This window comes from Tupaia chinensis, unplaced genomic scaffold (genome assembly GCF_000334495.1).
Source record: "Tupaia chinensis unplaced genomic scaffold, TupChi_1.0 Scaffold143836_2, whole genome shotgun sequence".
NCBI classification, from domain to species: domain Eukaryota; kingdom Metazoa; phylum Chordata; class Mammalia; order Scandentia; family Tupaiidae; genus Tupaia; species Tupaia belangeri.
Window position 1 is genome coordinate 996179 of NW_006203687.1, and position 17930 is coordinate 1014108.

At 39.6% G+C, this 17930-nt stretch overlaps 1 protein-coding gene across 1 annotated transcript in view; it reads left to right on the top strand.

Moving 5' to 3' along the window:
* The window catches only part of DNAH5 (dynein axonemal heavy chain 5), a 306494-nt gene that overhangs the window by 71406 nt on the left and 217158 nt on the right, over positions 1–17930 (top strand). Inside the window, exons 12-16 of the mRNA XM_027767025.1 lie at positions 655–768; positions 2310–2417; positions 5326–5448; positions 6199–6414; positions 10908–11015. Of these exons, the coding sequence (XP_027622826.1) occupies positions 655–768; positions 2310–2417; positions 5326–5448; positions 6199–6414; positions 10908–11015 (669 nt within the window). The remainder of the gene's footprint in view (positions 1–654; positions 769–2309; positions 2418–5325; positions 5449–6198; positions 6415–10907; positions 11016–17930) is intronic.

Sequence of the window (17930 nt, forward strand, 5' to 3'; positions counted from 1 at the left end):
TGGAATAAAGCCTACCTGATCATGATGTATAATCTTTTTTATAAGTTGTTGGATATGATTTGCTAGTATCTTGTTGAGAATCTTTGCATCTATATTCATCAGGGATATTGGTCTATAGTTTTCCTTCCTTGTCCTGTCCTTATCTGTTTTAAGGATAAGGGTATTTTTTAAGGAAAGCCCTGGAGAGGCTTAAAAACTTTTGTGAATTTTTTTTTTTAGAGAGATATTTACTATAGGCCACGTGCATTTGCCAAAGAGATAGAGGGAGACAGAGAGATACAAAGTGAGAAATCACCCTCGGGGGGATGGACATGCTACAATCCCTTCTCCTCTTTTCTCTTATCATGAATTTGGGCATGCACTCACATGTACTGGCATGAGTTTTAAGCCACCAGGTCCAGGACTTGAACTGTGGTCAACTATGTGGGAGTCCAGTGATGTAACCATTATGCCACCTGCTGATCCCATGAAAAATTGTAAGATGCTCTCCAATACAGCACCAGCTATCACCCTGCTGGATTCAGGTTTATGTAACATGCACAGAATAAATTGAAAATCCAACCTGAGGGACTTGCAGTGACTCTCAGCAGCTATTGTTTTGGAAGTTCCTCTGTTAATAATTGTGTTAAAATTGCTTTTCTGTATTGTGCTCAGATTTGGAGGGAGACTGACATTCGAATCACTGATGCAGCCAATGAAGCAAAGGACAATGTGAAATACTTGTACACACTTGAAAAATGTTGCGACCCTTTGTACAGCAGTGATCCTGTGAGTTGAGATTTCTGCTCATTCCATCTCCTGATGACCCTTCTTTCTATGCTAAATGGATTAAGTGTTGAATTTCATTTCATAGATACTAAAGTCTATTAGAAAGGTCTTCCAAATGCCTGTTTATTCTCAGGGAAAAAAAATATATTCATATAACATATACATGCACACATCTCTCTATTTCTATGTCTATCTCTAATCTATTATCTATCAAAAATATAGATGGGATGTTATATTTTGAAAACATTTATTTGCATATTACATTTTTCATTACATATTGCAATGGGCATTCTGGAGTATTGGACCTGTCAGAAAGGGCATGACATATTTTTTCTATTCAAAAATGCATCAGGACTTTTCTGACAACCCAATATAATCTGAAGAACTGTGGAAAAAGTTATCAGCTAGGGCTAGCAAGTGGCATGAAGGTTAAGGCAGTTGGATCTCACATGACTGACTGTGTGGTTTGAGTCCTGGACCCAACAGCTTGAGAAACATTCTGTGTTCTTGTGCGTGCATGCCCAAAATCCTGAGAAGAGAGTGGAGAAGGAGAAGGGATTACTATGTAGATCACCCTCACCCTCTGGGGGGTGAGGGTCCTTTTTCATTTTCTCTCTCTTGCAAGTGCATGTGCCTATGGAAAAAAAAAGTTATTGACTGGGGCCAGCAGATGGCATAATGGTTATGTTGCTGGACTCCCACAGGGCTGACTGTGGTTCGAGTCCTGGACCTGGTGGCTTGAAATTCTCACCAGGTGTGTGTGCTTATGTGCCCAAGATCCCTGGAAATGAATGAAGGAGGAGGAATTGCAGCATAACCATCCCCCCTGGGGAGTGATTTCTCACTTTTCCTCACTGTATCTGTCTTTTTCTCTCTCTCTGGCAAGTGCACATGCCCTAAGGCAAAACCTCTTAAAAAAATGGAAGGACCAGCAGTTGACGTAATGGTTATGTCGCTGGACTCCCATGTAGTTAACTACAGTTTGAGCCTTAGACACGGGGCTTAAATCTCCTGCCAGGCATGTGTGCATCTGTGCCCAAGATCTGAGAGGAGAATAGAGGAGAAAGGGATTGTGGCATGGCCATCTCCTCTGGGAGGTGATTTCTCACTTTCTGTCTCTGTCTTTTGCTCTTTCTCTCTCTGGCAAGTGCACACATGCTATAGCAAAAATCTCTTAAAAAAACTGAAAAAAAGTCATTGATTAATGTTTGCTTTATCTTTATGAAGTGCCTGTTTTTTTAAAAATAATACTAATTATTACTAATAGTTAATAATAGCTGTTAATAATTAACTTTCTGATGATTGTCATTAATAGAAAGTTAGTATTTTTTCCTATGAAACAACATGTGATGAACCATATATGACTAAAATAGTAAAAACAAAATTGTCAATAAATGTATTCATGTAAAACATTAGATGATATTATAACACTTTAAAAATCTCTTCAACTTTATTCTAATTAAGGGGTAAGTAGGCTATTGTAATTAGAATTTGACTGAATTTGATTTTTTCTCCCTAAAAACATTTTTGGCACCTTCCAGATATCCATGATTGATGCTATTCCTACACTTATAAATGCAATTAAAATGATCTACAGTATCTCTCATTACTATAACACCTCTGAGAGGATCACGTCTCTGTTTGTAAAGGTAAGTGCACGATGCAGAGTCCACAGTCACGTTTCTTTGCTAATGGTAACTTTTTTGTAATCAAAATGACCACATTAGCACAGTCTGTCTATGTATCTGGTAGTTTTAAAAAAAGTCTATTGGGAGGGCCAGCAGGTGGCACCATGGTTAAGGTATTGGACTCCTGCATGGCCGACTGCAGTTCAAGTCCTGAACCTGGCAGCTTGCTTTCTTGCTTTCTCTGGTGAGCTCATTTGCCTTATATCAAAGTAAAAAAAATGATAAATAAAATTAAAATAATTCTTTTTTTTTAAAGAGATTTTTGCTATAGGTTGTATGTGTTCACCAGAGAGGCAGACAGAAAGAGAGAAATCATCCCCTAGGGAAGGTGGCCACACTGAATTCCCTTCTCCTCCATTCTTCTCTCAGGATTTTGGGTATGCATGCACACGTACCTGGTGTGAGTTTTAAATCACCGGGTCTGGGACTCCAACTGTGTGTGTCTAGAGATGTAGCCATTATGCCATTTGCTGGTCCCATAAATACAAATAATTCTTTTAAAAAGTTAGTATATTAATAGGTACAGAATTAAATTTACATGAGAGACTGATTCTAGTCAATCATGATTATAATAATAAATATTTTGTTATTTATATAATAAAAATTTAAAAATTCTTTTTGTGATTTCTTTCCTTATGTTCTTTAGCACATCATTTATTCCTGTTGGGTAAATTTTAATTAAGTAAAACTATATTTAACTGCTATCTCTTGCTTCATATTTTCTATGCCACTGTTCCAAATTTATTTGATGCCACAGTTGTTTACTTGGTATTATTAGAATAGTAATCATGGTAATAAAAACCACTTGCTACATTCTGGTAATCTATAAAGCAATTATAATGATTCTGCCAAAAAACATAACGATGTTTAAACCTTATGTCCTAACTCGTAAGCACTGTTGCTATTCCCACTTTGAACAGTCTCTAGGAAGTAAATGACGTTTTCATTATCAAGGCAAAAAATTTAAATACAGGAGTTTTGATTCATTGAGACTCGTGTTCTGAATCCTAATGCAGTATTCAGGAGGCTCTTCCTGGGGACAGAGAGAGACATCCAGTCCTAGGAGTTCGATGAGAAGCTGCTTTCCTGTAGGTAATTCAGCTGGAGAGGAGGGATGTCTGCTTTGTCCTTTAAATACATTAGTGGGCCAGCCAGTGGGGTGGTGGTTAAGCTAGCTGGATCTCACATGGCCAACCACCCGGTTTGAGTATTGGACCCAGTGACTTGAAAAACACACTGGGGATGTGTGTGCCCAAAAAATCCTAAAAGGAGGGAGAAATGGAGGAAAAAAGAATGTGATGTGATCGTCCCCCGTGGGGAATGCTTTCTCACTTTCTCTCTCTCTCCAGTGAGTATACACGTTCTCTGGCAAAAATTAAAAAAAAAAATCAAAACAACACAAAATGCTATACATTAGGGTTGGGGGATGTGAGAGATGTTCCCTGGGAAAATGAGGCTCAAAAGTCATAAAATATGTTAATCTAGATTTCATGTGTATTATTTGAATGACTTGATTTAGATAAAATTGGCAGACCACCGTTTATCTAATGAGTAACAACCTTTCACTATGGAACATTCAAAACAGGTTCCAAAGGATACTTGTGTACTGACCCCCACTGTGTATGTCCCCTGATCACTGTCAATACAAGGCCCATCCCATTTTCCCTGCCCCACCCCTTGCATTGCAAATCCCAGGCATCTTATTCTGTACATGCAGTACAGTCATTTAGTGGCCCCTTTTTAAAAAGTTTATTTATGCAGAGAGACAGACAGACAGACACCCTTGACAAAGTTTCCCACTGTAGGAATTCTCTCCACTTGGCCTCAGCATTGCATGGTGGTATCCCATCGCCTGAGCCACCACAGTTAAAGAATGTGGTGTTTGGAGGGATAAACAGAATGTTAGCCATTTCACACATTAGCTTTACTCTTCTCTCTGTGCCTCCTTTGACATTTTCACTGCGGACTGCAGTGGCATGAGGTCAGGGTGGACAGCCTTTCAGTAGCACATTTAAACTGTGAATTATGTACTGGAGCAGGCTACCTACGGAGACTGGGGAAACTCACCAGCTTTTGGGTAAGAAGTGAATCCTTCCTTGGTTAAGACATTCATCCTGCATAAGCATGGTGGCCTGAATCGTGGATTGTCTGTGGTGTTTTCAAGTCTGTGATTCCACAAAGGATTTTGACAGTATTAAAAATAAGTGCTTGAGGGACCAGCAGTTGGTGTAAGGGCTATGTCGCTTGACTCCCATGTAGTTGACCTCGGTTCGAGTCCTCGACCTGGTGGCTTAACTTATGCCAGGTGCATGTGCATGTGTGCCCAAGATCCTGAGAGGAGAATGGATTGCAGTGTGACCATCCCCCTGGGGGATGATTTCTTGCTTTCTAGCTCTCTGTCTGTCTCTGCCTTCTGGTGAGTGCATGCACGCATCATGCATCCTATAGCAAAAGAACCTCTTCCTCCCCCTCAAAAAAAAGGTGCTTGATCATATCTGTGAGAGAATAAAGAAGACCCAAGGCTTAAATTCACAGGTTGTGAACTCAGAAATAGAAGAGTTAAAGACACGTTAGTTGAATTTATAATCCGTAGCTATTTTATGTACTCAACATATATATTTTTAAAAAGGTTTTATTTCTTCTTCTGAGAGAGAGAGAGAACCCATGACAGGGTCGTGCCTCCATGATCCATCCCAGCCTTCAGCCAGCCCTGAGTTGTTCTGCAAGCACGTGCCTGGTATACTCAGGAAGGTCTCTGGACTTGAACCCGGAACCTTCTAATGTGGGATTACCTTGCAGACTCTTGTGCTTTCCAACTGCACCATTGTCTGGCCTTTGTCCTTACCATGATTCTACTGGAAAATTCCAGGTGACCAACCAGATGATATCTGCATGTAAAGCCTATATTACCAACAATGGAACTGCTTCCATCTGGAGCCAGCCACAGGATGTTGTTGTGGAGAAAATACTCTCTGCAGTTAAACTTAAGCAGGTAATGGTCAGCTTGGTAATATAATGAGTCGTTTTATCATTTCTATGCTATTTTTGCTGAGGCCATTTTAAATCTTTTTTCAACTCTCATGTTATTGGCTGCCAACAAGGGCAGTCATTCATTTTTTAATTCTAAGTTTCTTTCTTCCAGCAACAAGAGAGACAGAGAAACAGAGAAATAGACAACCTAACAGGGTCTTCAGGCTGTCATCCATCCCTGGATTCTGGCAGCCTTGGAGTATTGGCATGTGTGTGCCCAGATGTTCAGGGAGGCATTAGGATGTAGTCTGGAACCTTCTTAGGGGGGACAGCCTTGCAGAGGATTGTGTTACTGCAGTACCACCACCCAGCCCCTTAAGAAGAGTAGTTCTTTACTGTTACAAAAATTGAGTGTTAATAATCCTTCCCAGAAAACTTATTCACTTACTCTATCCTTGTTGGGGGTTTACTATGTCCGTAGCATGCTAGGTGCTAGAAATACAACATTAACTAAAATGAGGTCATTTTCCTTAAATATTGTATAGATGAATGGGGAGGTAGAGAATATGCTATTCCCAAAAGTGAGCTCTGGAGTTTTCTAGATTGCTGGATGGGAAAAGATGATGCTAGAGGCTGGTGGATGAGTAAATGCAGAGACACGAAACTGTGAAAAGGCTGCCAGTTTTATCCTAATTTTGTTGTGTCTTTCACTTAAAAAAAAGAGGTTGATATTTTTGCTATGGTCTCTTATATGTTGGTTTTCAATTTGAAGGAATATCAGCACTACTTTCACAAGACAAAACAAAAACTTAAACAGGATCCACATGAAAAACAATTTGAATTTAGTGAGATGTATATTTTTGGGAAATTTGAAACATTCCACCGACGCCTTGCTAAGATAATGGATATCTTTACTACCTTCAAGACATACTCAGTCCTGCAAGATTCCAAAATTGAAGGGCTGGAAGACATGGTCACTAAATACCAGGTATTATACTTTAAAACTGTTTTTGCTACCATTATCCGTAATGAAACTTCAATATTTTATGAAAATAATTATACCTAGCATTATTCAAACCATCAGTTCACAATGTAAGATGTAACCTCATGACTTCTTAGCAATAGGACAGATTTATTTGAGAATTATGGTGTGTGATTATAAGAATATGTGGTTATAAGAATGACTTCCCAATAGTCCAAAATTAGTCAGCATTAAGAAAAAGCATTTTCATTAGTATCAGAAGAAAAATATTTCAGTATGACTTGTTTCATTTATTCATGCAACAAGTATTTAATGAGGACTATATCACGTGTCAGGCACCAGCTTCTGTCAAGTTCTGAGTGGCATATAGTTAGCTCTGTGTTTACATATTTCATTTGGACACATGTTAAAAAATATAAAGGATCAGATTATTATTTATTTATATTTTTAAAAATTTTTAAATTTCATTTTCTTCCATACATTCAATCACATTATTTGGCTTACAAAATGGGTATTTCAACAGGTGAACATTTCTCCCTAGTACAGTTGATAAAACTACAAAATATCTTCAACAGATAATACCACATTTCTCTGTGCCATTAATCTTTGCCTCCCTATTTTTCTTCTAAATGTCCTTCCTCAGACCCTCCTCTTTCACACACACTATATCTTGTATTTATAACTATATACTATGTTTCTATATCCTTTAGCCAATTAGTTTCAGTCATAGAGTGCGGACACTTGGTATATATTAACATCCCTCATTGTAAGGGAAATGCAGATCAAAACAACAATGAGATACCACCTAACCCTAGTCAGAATGACTAAGATTCAAAAAACAAAAAATGAACAGTCCTGGTGAGGGTGTGGTAAAAGGAGAACTCTCTTACTCTGCTGGTGGGATTGCAGATTATTATTATTTTTTAAAGTAAGGTCTTACCATACAACCATCTAGCTGCCTCAGCCTCCAGTAGGAACTACAGGGGTATGCCATCACACTGAGATTTTTTTAAAATCAGGTCTTGCTATGTTGGCCAGGCCAGCCTTGATCTAGCACCTGCCTGCCTCAGCCTTCTGAATTACTGAGATTACAGGTATATGCCTATGTGTCTGGCCTCTAGGTTGGACCAGAAATCAAACCAGGGCCTCCTACATGCTTTCAGTTTGCAGAGCACAGCATCTTAGTGTAAACCACTGTGGCTGGGCCAACCAGATTTTATTTTTTTTCAATTTGCAGAGCACAGCATCTTAGCAGTGTAAGCCACTGTGGCTGGGCCAACCAGATTTTATTTTAGTTGTAATATTTCTATTTATTTTGATAATTATTATTATTATTATTGCACATGTGCTCACTGGAGAGACACAGAGAAAGACAAATAGGGAAAAGGAGAAATCTGCCCCACCCTGTCCTGGGGGTGGGAATGGCTAAGCCTCATTCTCTTTTCCTCCATTCTCCTCTCAGGATTTTGGGCACACACACACTTACATCTGGTGTGTTTTTCAGGCTGCCAGGTCCAGATTCAATCACAGAGTCAGCCATGTGGAATCCAGTGCCTTGACTACCACACCGCCTGCTTTAACTGCTCTATCTTGAGAGGGTACCTGTATGACAAATCTTAGTTCTGAAAGTGGGCACAGTGATTTAATAACATTTTAATAATTTTTTTAAAAACAATCTGCAAAACAAAATGTATCTTAAATTCTTAGTATAGAGCCAGCTCCACGGAGCAAGGATAATGTGCTGCTCAAGAGAAGATAAATTCCACGCAGTGACTGCTGTTTGGATCTCTGGTCCAGTGGTCCTGAGACACACTTGGCACCTGCATTAATGCCTGAGTCCAACAGGCTGGAGGATTGTTGGAGGTTTGGAGGGAGGGGGTAGTTGTGTGATCGGACCTTGTGGAGGAAGGTGCTCCTCTCTCTCTCTCTCTCTCACACACACACACACACACACACACACTGTGTTTTTAATTTGTGTGCACTCTATTATAAATAAAGAAAACATTAATATATAAGGAAAATTATACAACAAAATTCCTAATGTGGATATAGTAAATTTTTCCCCTTGTTTGGGGACAGTGACACTAAAACTTTTTTTTTTACTTGAATTAGAAAAGGATCATATAATTTAGTTCCACATATTAATTTTTGTATAGTAACAATTTAGGACAATAGAAGGACACTTTTTTATCTTGTTAGTGTACCAGGTTTTGGGAGAGAAAAAGAGAAGTCCTTTATATAGCATAGAACATTTAAGGGGTGCCGTGTGTAATATGCAAGGAGAATAATCTACAAGGGACAGTTTTCCAAGACAGGCAATACATCCATTTATTTTTCAGTTTGGAATTTACTTTTTACTTTTTAAAGATTTATTTTATTTGTTATTATTTTTTAATTTGAACAGAGAGAGAGATAAAGGGAGAGAGGGAGAGAGAAAGGGAAAATGAGAAAGCAAGTTGCCAGGTCCGGGACTCAAACCGTCGTCAGCCATGCAGGAGTCTGCACCACCTGCCGACACTTTATTTTTTATTTTGAATGAGTTGTATTACTGCTAGCTGCTCTCTGGCTTCTCCAGATCATATTTAAGTAACCTTCTTGATTAAGTTTTCTTTGACCTCGGCTTTACCTCAGTCATTATTTGTCACATTATCCATTTTATTACTGTCTAAAACTATCAGCTTTATTTCTTTGTGGCTCACTTATTTTCTGATCCCTTGTCCTCTAGCAATTATGTAAATTACCTCAGGGCAGGGACATTTCTTTTTTTCTGTTCTGTATGTTCCTGTACCTTCAGAGTTGACTGGCACCTTACAGGTATGGAATAAATATTTATCAAGTAAATGATTAAATAGATTTGAATAGTTGGTTTAAAGGTCACAATGAACAATTTTAATATTTATTACTCTTGAATGACCATAAACTCAATCTTGGAGCAAGATTTCCATAGGTCTCTGTATCTTTTAAATTGCTGTGTTAAAATGTAGTAATATAGCTTTTCCATGCTTCTTTGAGAAGTTTTATGTAGAGAGTGTGTGTGTGTGTGTGTGTGTGTGTGTGGGTTTTTATAAAAATACACACACACACACACACACACACACACACACACACACTCTCTACATAAAACTTCTCAAAGAAGCATGGAAAAGCTATATTACTACATTTTAACACAGCAATTTAAAAGATACAGAGACCTATGGAAATTAAAAATACACACACACACACACAAGTGGATCTTCAAAAGGTTCATGGATGGTCAAGCCACTGTGCTGCAGTGGAAATGCAGTTCTCTGCAAAACTGGAGACCACTTGGCTGATGGAGGTTTAGATCTCCAGGTCAGCCTGAAAGCAGGCTGGGCTTGCATGGGTACCCAGGATCCTGAGGAGCTGAGGTCTGGGAAAGGGGATTGTGGTATGATGAGACCCTGTCGAGGTTGCTTTTTCTCTGAGTCTCCGTTGCATGCATGTGCAGCAGCGACCATAAACATCCCCAAGCTCTTCTAAACCTTTAAATTTCATGGAAAATGCATATGATGAAAAAGTTACGCATGGATTGCAAAATGGTTTTGCACCAAAGTAAACTTTTTGAAGCCCCCTTTGAGTACATACAATAACCATAACTCGTGTTGTGGTTTCCCAGCACTCAAGAGCAGGTCACTTTAACGAGTGAACTTGATTCAAGAAGTTCTACAGTTTAGACACTTTTGTCTGTTGAGAGGTTTGAATTGATATTTAAATGGAAATGACTTTGAAGAGGAGATTGTAGAAGGAGGCCCAACATTCTTCATAAAAATTATATGCCTCTGTCAACAACGTGGGCACCTGAGTTTGAGGATGGCTTAGTATCTGGTTACGAATGATCACAGAGCATTACAGCTCATTATTCAGCGCAAACAAAACTTCTGATAATAGTATTTTCAAGGAGATGAATTGCCTAATTTGTTCTTTTGTAGTCACAGACTGCAGCTTTGCAGGGCAGTGGGAAGCAATTAATTCTAGAGAGTTTTAAAGTGGTAGTTTGTGGTCTGACATTTTATTTAAGACATTTGAGGCTTGGAAGATAACATTCCATCTCTAGATTATTATAACATTACTTTCTTCCTACATTGTGTGTGTCCCATTAATGCCTTATTTATTTTCTGAGAAGATTTAAACTTCCCAAGGAAGAGTGTTTTCGTAAATTCTACTGCAAGCTTCCTTTTAATATTTTCAGATGTGATTAATAAGAAACTTTTAGAGAAAACACCTCTCATTTATTTTATTTTTCTTTAGAAGTATGTAAAATCTCATGAAAATGGTTTGGACGTGATTTCTTTGAAGGCAGTTCAGTAATACTACATTGTCTATAAAGTAATAAGGACTAAGCAATGGGAATAATTGAAGAAATACAGCTTCCTTTCAATGGATTTTTTGGGAATGATTGTAAGGTTTTACATTTCAGGTTCAGAATAGTCGAGTAATGCAAAATATTGAAATCTTGTCTTTCTTTTATAATATTTCAGAGCATCGTGTTGACCATAAAGAAAAAGGAATACGATTTCTTAGACCAGCGGAAACTAGATTTTGACCGGGATTATGAAGAATTTTGCAAGCAGACTAATGACCTTCATGTAGGTTGTATAATTAATTCCTGTAGACAGTGTGTATTTATTTTTTCTTTCTGTATCATGCCGTTAATCATTACCCATTCAGGAGGGAGAGGTGTTTCCATCACGGAGGTGACTGATAGCAACCTCAGCCTGCGTTCTGTGATTTCAGATGAATAATTGAGGGCTTGCTTTAATGGATTAAAGGGTCATAAATATAGCTTTGGATAATGATATGTAATCACAGATTCTGGCTTGTTTTCCACCTCAGTTCTTAGAAAGTTAACTTATCTTCTGTCGAGACATTCTAGCATCGTTACAAGGTAGACGTTTATTTCCATTCGTTGGTCACTTCATAGACATGATTGTGACCAGAGGTAGCTCCAATAAATGGTCAGTGATATCTGCTGGAGCCCAAAGCCAGGGCTGCAGCTGGCCTTTGAACTCAGTGTGCCTGGGCCCTCTCGGTCCCCCAGCCCTTTCTTTCTTCCTCATTCACCCAGCCCTCAGCCCACCTATCCGACTGTCATCTGCAGCAGCAGGTTCTGGGGGCATATCAGAACCAGCCTGACTCCAGATTCTTAGGGAAGGGGTTGGTGGCTGGTTCTAGTGGATGCCTAGTCCTGGATCAACTGTGGGTGTGTGCACTCACCAGAGACAGAGACAGAGACAGTGAGAGAGAGAGAGAGAAAGCACTCCCTTACCCCCCCGCCCCCAGTGGGGTATGGTCATGATGCAGTCCCTTCTCTTGCATTTCTCCATCCTATCAGGATTTGGAGTCCATGTGCACATGCTGGGATGATTTTTTCAGTCCTCTGGGGGCAGAGATTTGAATTGTCAGCCATATCGAATCAGACTTCCTTAACCACCAGGCCATGAAGCCAGCCCCTCTTTTGACTTCTTTATCCCTCTTTATCCCTTTCTCAATTCTCTTTCTATTGTCTAATTGTCCTACACAATCTTATTTTAAAACATTTTTCTTTTTTTTTTCTTGAGGCTTTATTTATTTATTTTTACATTTTTCCACAAACATTTACTTTACATATCAAAAATTTTTAGCTCATACTCCATAGTTAAAACATTTTTCTATTAAATGTATTATTTTGTCTATTTATTTATTTATGTCAGAGAGATTTTTACTATTGGGCTTGTGCACTTGCCAGAGAACAGAGAGACAGAGAGATAGAAAATAATAAATCACCCCCCTGAAGGGAATGGCCATGCTGTAATCCCTTTTCCTCCATTCCCCTCTCAATTTTGGGCACATATGTACATGCACCAGGAATGATTTTTTCAAGCCAGGACTGAAGCTGTCCCAAATCTGGGACTGGAACTTCTGTCAGACTTGTGAGATTCCAGTACCCTAACTATCATGCAACCCGATGGCCCTGTAACCCACTATTATTACTAGATACATTCTAGCCTCCACATATAAGTAACACCTATAATATCTGTGTGCCTGGCTTTGCAGTTATAGAGGAAATAATTCTAAAATTTGAAAAGTTCACAAAAGATACTGAATGGTCAAGGCAATCCTAAATAGACAAAGAAACATAACAAAGCAAAGTTGAAGGAGCCTTTAAATACACTTCAAAGCTATATTGTAGACAGTGTGTATTTATTTTTTCTTTCTGTATCATGCCGTTAATCATTACCCATTCAGGAGGGAGAGGGGTTTCCATCACGGAGGTGACTGATAGCAACCTCAGCCTGCGTTCTGTGATTTCAGATGAATAATTGAGGGCTTGCTTTAATGGATTAAAGGGTCATAAATATAGCTTTGGATAATGATATGTAATCACAGATTCTGGCTTGTTTTCCACCTCAGTTCTTAGAAAGTTAACTTATCTTCTGTCGAGACATTCTAGCATCGTTACAAGGTAGACGTTTATTTCCATTCGTTGGTCACTTCATAGACATGATTGTGACCAGAGGTAGCTCCAATAAATGGTCAGTGATATCTGCTGGAGCCCAAAGCCAGGGCTGCAGCTGGCCTTTGAACTCAGTGTGCCTGGGCCCTCTCGGTCCCCCAGCCCTTTCTTTCTTCCTCATTCACCCAGCCCTCAGCCCACCTATCCGACTGTCATCTGCAGCAGCAGGTTCTGGGGGCATATCAGAACCAGCCTGACTCCAGATTCTTAGGGAAGGGGTTGGTGGCTGGTTCTAGTGGATGCCTAGTCCTGGATCAACTGTGGGTGTGTGCACTCACCAGAGACAGAGACAGAGACAGTGAGAGAGAGAGAGAGAAAGCACTCCCTTACCCCCCCGCCCCCAGTGGGGTATGGTCATGATGCAGTCCCTTCTCTTGCATTTCTCCATCCTATCAGGATTTGGAGTCCATGTGCACATGCTGGGATGATTTTTTCAGTCCTCTGGGGGCAGAGATTTGAATTGTCAGCCATATCGAATCAGACTTCCTTAACCACCAGGCCATGAAGCCAGCCCCTCTTTTGACTTCTTTATCCCTCTTTATCCCTTTCTCAATTCTCTTTCTATTGTCTAATTGTCCTACACAATCTTATTTTAAAACATTTTTCTTTTTTTTTTCTTGAGGCTTTATTTATTTATTTTTACATTTTTCCACAAACATTTACTTTACATATCAAAAATTTTTAGCTCATACTCCATAGTTAAAACATTTTTCTATTAAATGTATTATTTTGTCTATTTATTTATTTATGTCAGAGAGATTTTTACTATTGGGCTTGTGCACTTGCCAGAGAACAGAGAGACAGAGAGATAGAAAATAATAAATCACTCCCCTGAAGGGAATGGCCATGCCATAATCCCTTCTCCTCTATTTTCCTCTCAAAGTTTTGGGCATGTATACACAGGCACCTAGCATGAGTTTTAAACTGCTGGTTCCAGGACTCAAACCACAGTTGACTGCATGGGAGTCCAGCAATGTGACCATTACCATCTGCTGGTCCCATATTAAATTTATTTTTATTAACATACTAGTTGTACACGCTTGTGGAGTACAGTGTGATTTTTTTTCTTTTTTGCTATAGGGCGTGTGCACTTGCCAGAGAGACAAAGAGCAATAGAGAGACAGAAAGTGAGAGATCATCCTCTAGGGGGGATGGCCACGCCACATCCCTTCTGCTCCACTTACCTCTTGGGATTTTGGACATGCATACACATGTGCCTGGCATGAGGTTTTTTTTTTTTTTTTTTTTTTTTTTTTATATTTTTTTTGGATAATGTTATTCTCCACAAAACTCAGTAAGGACTTGCTGAAACAGCAAAAGCAACTCAATGTGAACAATGATCCAAGAGAAAATAACAAGTAAAGGACTCATGAGTCCCAACTTAAAAGATTTTCGTTCAAAGATACATCCTTTTTGTTTTTCCTAGTCTTTTTAAGAAACCAACTAACAAAAAAATATTTTCAACAGGTTTGTGCTTGGCTTTGAAAAGTTACACACTTATATATACCAAAAGAACTGAATTATTCTTAATTTGGCTTACTGGTTCCATACCTCATCTACCAAAGTAACCACTACTATTTTCAAGCAAATATTCAATACTATTATTTACGGTAAAAAATCCCTCTGATATATTTTAGTCCTCTTTTATTCTGATGAACAGATGGCATATTTTAAGTTTTAAGGCAGATGGTAAACTTTCCTGTAGGTCTTGTGAGGTTCATCTTGTCATGGGACAAACCCGGCATGAGTTTTAAGCCCCTGGGTCAGACACTCAAATTGCAGTGGTCTGTGTCCATTAATGTAACCATCACACCATTTACTGGTCCCACAATGTTATTTTTAATAGAAGAATACAATGTATTAAATCAGGGTAATCATCTCAACCATTTGTCACAGACTTAAAATCCTTCTTTTCAGTTATCTGAGATATGCAGTAAATTGTTATTAACTGTAGATTCCCTCAAATATATTTTATAACATTAGAAATTGTTCCTCTTATCTATCTATAATCCTGTTTCCATTAATCAACATCATTCCACCACCTCCAACCTTCTCAGCTTTGAGTAGTTGTTTTTCTTTTTCTTTTTAAAATATATTTTTACAAGATTTATTTATTTATTTTTTAATTCTGCAAATATTGGTACTTTTTATTAATATTCATACATTAAATTGCTATGCATCATTTAGATTGTAAAGAGATTTTACCTAGCACTCTGCTTCTAAGAAGTACTTTTTTTTTCTCGTTGATTTCCACAGTGAGAGCATGTGGTATTTTTCTTTCTTTTTTTGGGAGAGGTTTTCGCTATAGGGTGCGTGCGCTTGCCAGACAGACAGAGAGAGACATAGAGACAGAAAGCGAGAAATCACCCCCCCAGGATGGTCACGCCGCAATCCCTTCTCCTCCATTCTCCTCTCGGGATCTTGGGCACACACGCACACGCGCCTGGCGTGAGTTTAAGCCACTGGGTCCGGTACGTGAACTGCGGTTGACTACGTGGGAGTCCAGTGACATAGCCATTATACTAACTGCTGGTCCCCAATAAATAATTCTTAAAAAATTGTTCCATTTCATTTCACTTAGCAGTATGTCTTTCCGGTTCTCCTATTTAACCCCAAATGACAGGATTCATTCTCTCCTGTATCTTGGTTATTGTAAGTAGGGGTGCAAATGGTTTTGAGACACACAGATTTCCTCTCCTTGCATATATGTCTACTAAGAATACGTCCAAGGTTTACACTGGATTATATTCTCTCCTTTAAATACTCACCTACTCATGAATTCGGCCCTTGTCTCTACAACATTGGGGTGAAACTGTTTCTCAAGACTCTGGATGGAGTGGGTGAGGGTAATGAGTCTCAGAGACAAAGGAATAGTTTCAGCAACTTCCAAATCCCATGTTCAAGACCTAGGAGATGGAGATCAATTAGTGATTTGGATCAGGGTTGTGTCCAGGGCTCCACTGTCCAGACTTAAGGTTCTTGCTGGCACTTATGGGTCAGAGAGGGGTATGTGTTGGAAGTCTAGAAGCACACTGATTCCTGGAGGTAAATTAAGGCACTATTCAGTAAAGGATGGGCTGTTGAGCTAATGAGCTGAGCTAAAGCAAAACTTAGAAGCTGAGACGCCAGAACTAACAGGAAGACCAGTATGAAGACTTCATAGCTCATCTCCAAAAGACTTTAAGAATGAAAAAAAGAAAACTAATTTGAGGTCCTAGGTATTCATAGAGACCTCAGCACAGGCTATTGTGAAGCCAGAGGTAGAAAAGCAAGGAAAACCATGGGTGGGTGAGGCTCAGTAAAGATTTGCTGGTATCTGAGGTAGAGGAAGGGAGCAGAAGGATTATGAATGCTTTAGTTCTGCATAGTTTATACATACAATTAAATTCTTTTCCATGGGGCATGTGTACTCGAGATAGTAGGAGAGCAAGAAAGCACCCTTCATGGGCACGGTCTTGTTGCAATCCCTTCTCCTTCATTTCTCTTTTCTTTGGGGATGTTGGGCATGCGTGCACATATGCCTGATACCATGACAAACAGCATGGTCCTTAGAATAGCTGTATCTATTCCCTTGCCTCAAACTCCAGAACCCTGGAAGTGATCTAGATAAGCTTAGATAGATACCTGCACATGCAGAGGGTTGTGTTATATGAGACGATCCCTGGTTTATGGTAAACAGAGTTGTTTTTCCCCCCACCCCCACCCCCATAATAAGGCCTGTGCACTTGCCAGAGAGGAGAGAGACAGATTTAGAGAGTAAGAGAGTGAGAAGTCACTTCCCAGGGATGGATGGCCACACTGCGACCTCTTCTCCTTTGGGAATTTTGGGCATGTATGCACACATATCTGGCATGATTTTCAAGCCATCAGGTCCAAGACTCAACTTCAGTCAGCCATGTGGGAGTCCAGCACCTTAATCATCATGACACCTGCTGGCTCTGGTAATCAGAAGTTTTAAAAAGTTTATTTCTTCCATGAGAGATAGATAGAAAAAGAGAGAGAGGGGGACAGCACCTCCAATAGGTCTTCACCCAGTGATCCACCCAGTCTCAGCTGACCCAGGACATGGGCCTGGGTCACAGGTTCACATTCATGTGCCCAGTTTACTCAGGAAGGGCCTGGGACAGCAACTCAGGACCTCTTCCATGTGGCCCAGTTGTGTTACTGCATTACCACCTAGCCCTGAGAATATCTCAAAATGGGCAGTAAGCATGTCTTCTCCTTTGCTCTGGAAGGAGACATTATATTTTCCGAGGCAATTCTCTGTACAAACATTGCTGAGAACACAGGGACACAGGGCAGTGTCTCTGCTCTAAAGAGGTGGAGAAAGGTGAAACCCTCATGGAAGACTGTCTCCTAACACCAACAGACTTGTATTAATCAAGATTCTTTCAGTTTAATAAGTTACAGAAATTCAACCTGAGCTGCTATAGGCAAAGTAAGAAAATTAATTTTCTTCCATAGTTGGGAGAACAAGATAGTTCCTAGACTCAAAGAATTAAGGTTAAGGAGCCAGCAGACAGCGTAGCGGTTACATCCCTGGACTCCCACATGGCTGACCATGGTTGAGTCCTGGAGCTGGTGGCTTGAAATTCACACCGGGTGTGTTGCCTGCCCAAGATCCCAGGAAAAAATTTGAGGAGAAGGAATTGTGCTGTGGCCATCCCTGCAAGTGAGGGTATTTCTCACGTTCCCTCTCACCGTCTCTCTTTCTGGCAAGCACATGTGCCTTAAGGCAAAAACCTCACTAAAAAAATGAAGAATTAAAGTTAAGAACCGTAAGTCAACGTGAAGCACATATTTACCGTTTCTTTCAGGCTGTTCAGCCATCTCTGGCAAGTGGGTAATGCTGGCTGTGCCTTCTGGTGGTTCTCTCAAAGGTCATTTCTTCATGTCATTTTAAAAAATGTTTGTGAGCTTTCCCTCCTTCCTTCCTTCCTTCCTTCCTTCCTTCCTTCCTTCCTTCCTTCCTTCCTTTTTTTCTTTCTTTCTTTCTTTTTTTTTTTTT